This window comes from Dermatophagoides farinae, unplaced genomic scaffold, assembly GCF_024713945.1.
Source record: "Dermatophagoides farinae isolate YC_2012a unplaced genomic scaffold, ASM2471394v1 contig11, whole genome shotgun sequence".
NCBI classification, from domain to species: domain Eukaryota; kingdom Metazoa; phylum Arthropoda; class Arachnida; order Sarcoptiformes; family Pyroglyphidae; genus Dermatophagoides; species Dermatophagoides farinae.
In genome coordinates this window covers 85,239-89,727 of record NW_027461516.1, presented here as the reverse complement: position 1 = coordinate 89,727, position 4,489 = coordinate 85,239, and the positions used below count along the sequence as shown (strand labels likewise).

General features: G+C 37.6%; 1 protein-coding gene across 1 annotated transcript; it reads right to left on the bottom strand.

Moving 5' to 3' along the window:
• Nucleotides 1-472: 472 nt before the first annotated feature.
• LOC142597930 (dnaJ homolog subfamily B member 1-like) lies at nucleotides 473-1,568 on the bottom strand. Its single transcript, XM_075734933.1, has 2 exons — nucleotides 1,560-1,568; nucleotides 473-1,524 (listed from the first exon to the last, which is right to left on the bottom strand). The coding sequence occupies exons 1-2, from the start codon at nucleotides 1,566-1,568 to the stop codon at nucleotides 664-666; spliced, it is 870 nt and encodes a 289-aa protein (XP_075591048.1). The 3' UTR covers nucleotides 473-663.
• Between the last annotated feature and the right edge of the window lie 2,921 nt (nucleotides 1,569-4,489).

The following is a 4,489-nucleotide window of genomic DNA, read 5'->3' as shown; positions in this document are numbered from 1 at the left end:
GCATTTACTTAGATAACTCGAATTTCTGCCTTAAAAAAATCTAATAAAAATTTTTTAGCATTTTTTTCTTTTTATAGTAACATTACTTTATTGTGCGTTTACATTTTTATATGACCTCTTCCCCGAGTAGCTCTGGCAATAAACCGCAAATCGATGAGATCAACGACATGTTTTCCATCGATAATATCAAGTCCTGGCTGCCCCGGATCCAGCTGACCTCTGGCAAAATCCACACGGACTTTACCTACCCTGTGAAAATCAAGTCAATCATTGACGAGATTGAAACTACGGAACTCCACAGGTATCAGGAACAAGACCCATACAGCACAAAAATGTCTGAAATTTAAAATCTACATCATTTACTGCTAATCAAATATAGAACAGCTAGTTGCTGGATTTTACTTATTTACGTTTGCAGTCACTGTTTAAAATAATTAGAATAAAAAGTTTTCTTATAAATTATAGTTATATCTTAACTAGATAAAATACTAATCATTTGTTTGCGTTTGGTACTCGCTGAACGAGGTTGGGAATTCGATTTCGAATCGAATGATCAGATCCCCGCGAACCCCAGTTTTTTGATCAGGTATACCCTTGTGCGAAATAATCCGGAAAGACTTGGGAGTGATAACCGGCTGGGCGTTTACGTTTATCGTTCGGCCTTCAATAGTTGGTGTGTTGAAAGACCACGCCAGTAAAACACTCAATGAGCTTGATTGGATGAGTGTACACCAAATTATTGTCTTCTCTACTGAAATATTTATGATCCGCAACACGCAAAATGAACACTAAATTGCCAGGAGGCTGGTCAGGCGATTCTTGGTCTCCTTCTCCTTTGAACGAAATTTTCGTTCCTTCCTTCCATCCAGGGCGGATTTTAATTTCCAAAATTTTTTCATGTGAATATTTACGGTTGCCATCAAACCTCCAACGGCCAACCTTAAGTTTTTTAGTCACTCCTGTGAAAATGTCTTCAAGAGTAACCTTTAAATCTTTTTCGTAGTCTTTCACTTGCACGGGGGCGGTTGTGGGAGAAGATCGTTTCGGAGAAACCCCGGGGAAACCTCCGAATCCCACGGATGGGCCGTCATCGAAAAAACTGACGCGTGAGCCACCACCCATGCCTTCACCTCCACCGAAAGTCGTGTAGGTGAAATCGCCCATGTTGTCAAAGATGTCGTGGCCTCCTTTACCAAAGATTTTCGAGAAGAGCTCTTCTGGATTAACTCCAGTGTATGTTGTGTAACGCACGTTACCAACACGACCGCCGGACATGCCTTCGGCGCCTCCGGGAATTCCTCCTTTAAGTCCTTCTTCTCCGTAAATGTCGTATATCTTCTTTTTTTCAGAATCACTCAAAACATCGTAAGCTTCAGAAATGTCTTTGAACATTTCTTCTGCCTGCTTCTTTGTTTTGGGGTCCTTGTGTTTATCTGGATGCCATTTTAAAGCAAGTTTCTTGTAAGCTCGCTTTATTTCATCTTCTGATGAACTTCGAGTAACACCTAATAATTTATAATAATCCTAGAACAAAGTTTAATCCTGTCACGACAACTTACTTTTCCCATAGTTTATTCCAATATGATGACTATTAGAAATTTAATTATAAGATTTAATATTTTATTTTGTTAAAAAAAAAAATCCAAAAGTCGCATTTTGAGCAATGGAAAAATTTTAATTAATTTTGAACGAAACGATAATTAAAGACGAGCAGTCATATATTGTGTACTATATATACTACTACTATGTCTGATGGCCTGCGTAAAACTCGAGTTATATGAACTATTCGTCATCGTAATTTTTATTAAACGATCAGACTTGTTTAAACAAATTTCTTGTTGACATACCCCAGTGAAATTCGAACTTGATCGAATTATTTTTTATGAACGTAAAAATAATGTGTTTAATGCAAAACCGGAATTGCGTCTTGTTTTCGTAAATTTCCTCCATCAGAGAGTTTGAAGCAAACATTTCTAAAGAATCCAACTTTGTTCTGAATCAAATCATGAGAATTGTTTACAGGATGACTGCCCCCGCAAAAACAATTGTTGAACCGTAATCCTGGAGCTGCTGCTTTGACAACGGCTGAAATGTCAAAACCCCCGCTGGCAGCGCAATTTAATGTGTGCTTTACGGGACATTCTCCGAACTCGGAAAAAACCTGACTAGGTTTGGTAAAGGTTTTGAAGTCCGCATTTGAGTCAGAAAACTGTCCAGTGCAAAGATTTGACTCACAACATTCAAAGCCCTTTGGACATTTAAGACAACCTTCGTGTGGCTCTATGTACGGGTGAGGCAGTTTACCCATGTTTGGGTAGTCGTAGTGGCACACTACGTACGTTTTGAACCCGCCAGGCTGGTTTGCATGACACCCAGTCACAACGGCACAACCTACGGAAGACACTTCCGGGTGCGCGAGCTGTTTGAAATGGCCTATCACCCTTTCAGCGCCCGTTGCGTTTGCTTCACCCGTGGTCCAGTTAAAATTTTTTTTCTCCTGATACCACTGCTCAACTGGCCTGAAAATATCTTCCACTTTTTTAAAGTCCCAATTTGCAGCATACAAATTTTCTCCCATGGATATGCGGAACGGCCAGTAGGGGTAGCCTGTGTGGTTATCTGGGCTATGTTCGAAATACGAGGGAGATTCGTGTTTGCAAAGATGGATGGCCCAGTTTTTTGCATACGCTTCCAAGTTAAAATCCCACACTAGCGACAGCATGTATAGACTAATTTTTCCTTCTAAAGTTCGCACACGGTTGTGTTCGTTCAATAAATGAATGCGATATAGCCATCCTGTTTGTGGGTCGTCAGTCAGTATAATACCGGGTGCAGAAGTACTCGTATTTTTGTATTGAGACGTTTTCAATATGCCGACTGGGTACGGGACGTTCCCCCAGGCGGCTAACGCCCTCGTCACGGGCATGTTATCTGAAACGGCTTTGGTGGTTTCGTGTAATGCTGAAACTGTGTGAATTTCATTCTGTTTCGCAGTCACTATAGACGGACGCAAAAGCAAAGCTAGGTTAACAAGCTTTTTAATCATTATGACGTTTCACTATATTCTTTAAAATTTTTAGTCTCATTAAAAATGAGCTTTCATTATCATGTTCAACATTAAAAAGTAGTTGATTTTTTTTTCAAATTGAACTTCAACTAATCGCACATCTCAATTATCATATAACGTTTGACAGGTCAGACAGCAGCTATTGCATCATTTGAGCGCCTAAATACCGGTCAACTACATACTGCGAATTAACACAATAATAAGTCGAACTAAAAAAAGTATAAGGAAAACCTCTTTGTATCTTTTACTGTCTTGCTGGTTGAAAGCATAGATAATGTAAAAACACTGAAAGTAGGTTGCAACCTTGATAATATTTTTAAAAAATAATAAATTCTCTTTATCGAGTAAATCTAGGCTAACATTAGTACAGTTTTGAGTAATTTCCGTTAAAGCAGACGAAAAAGACAACTCATATCGCCAGCTCTTTGGATAATCATGCGACTTGTACAATAGTTGCGGAATGATGAAAAACACCAGAGATAGGAGCAAAGTGCCCAGAGCTAAAAAGAAAAAGTTGAGTTTCTGTGCAAACAATACGCTGATGTCCAAAAGTGCGTCCCCCGTGAGAAAGTAGTTTTTTTTGAATAATTTAAATGTAACGTACTGGATCAGTGGAGTAACGAACATGGTGTAAAACAAGAAAATCGTGAACAAGATCGTCGTTGTGATAGACGACTCATCACTCAACGGGTAAATGTGTTTGAACAACCCAGGAAAAACTAGGATGTAACATCCTAAGTTTAAAATGATCTTCAGCAAGCAGGAGATTGTCACTGTTGAGATCATTCTAAACAAGTCTTTCCGCAAGTTATAAATGAACAGTACTGAGTCGGACCCTGTCAAGTCAGCATACTTTTTTTTTTTCAGCTCGTACTCTAACAAGTTAGTTTTAATAGAGCTGTCTATTCAAACTTTAGTAATCTCTTGCAACATACCATCTAGCAGCGGATTGTACCAATAAATATCTTTACTAGGAAAATTTTGAATCATATCCAGGCAATAAAAATACACAGATAAATAGTCAAAATGAGCTAACTTTATTCGTGCTGCATGATTTCAATCACACGATATGTTATTATAATCAGAATTTTTCTATATAAAAGAAAATTAATAATTCCATTTGTAATACCATTTTTATTGATTTATTTATAACTAAATTACCCGTAATTTATTTTCGCAAAACAAAAAACTCAAATAATTCTCATATTGGCGATCTCCAGTTGCATTAATGAGCCTAGATCGCGAGACTTCCATATTTTGTTCGTTTAGTTTGTAACTAGTTTAATCTAATTTATTTCAGTCTAGTTTATTATTTAACCATATATTATGATTTTTATTAATTAGTTTTTCATTATAAGAAATACGGATGTTTTCAAACGAATTTTTGTGAGCATTAGATTGTAGATTACTTTCTCATCACTT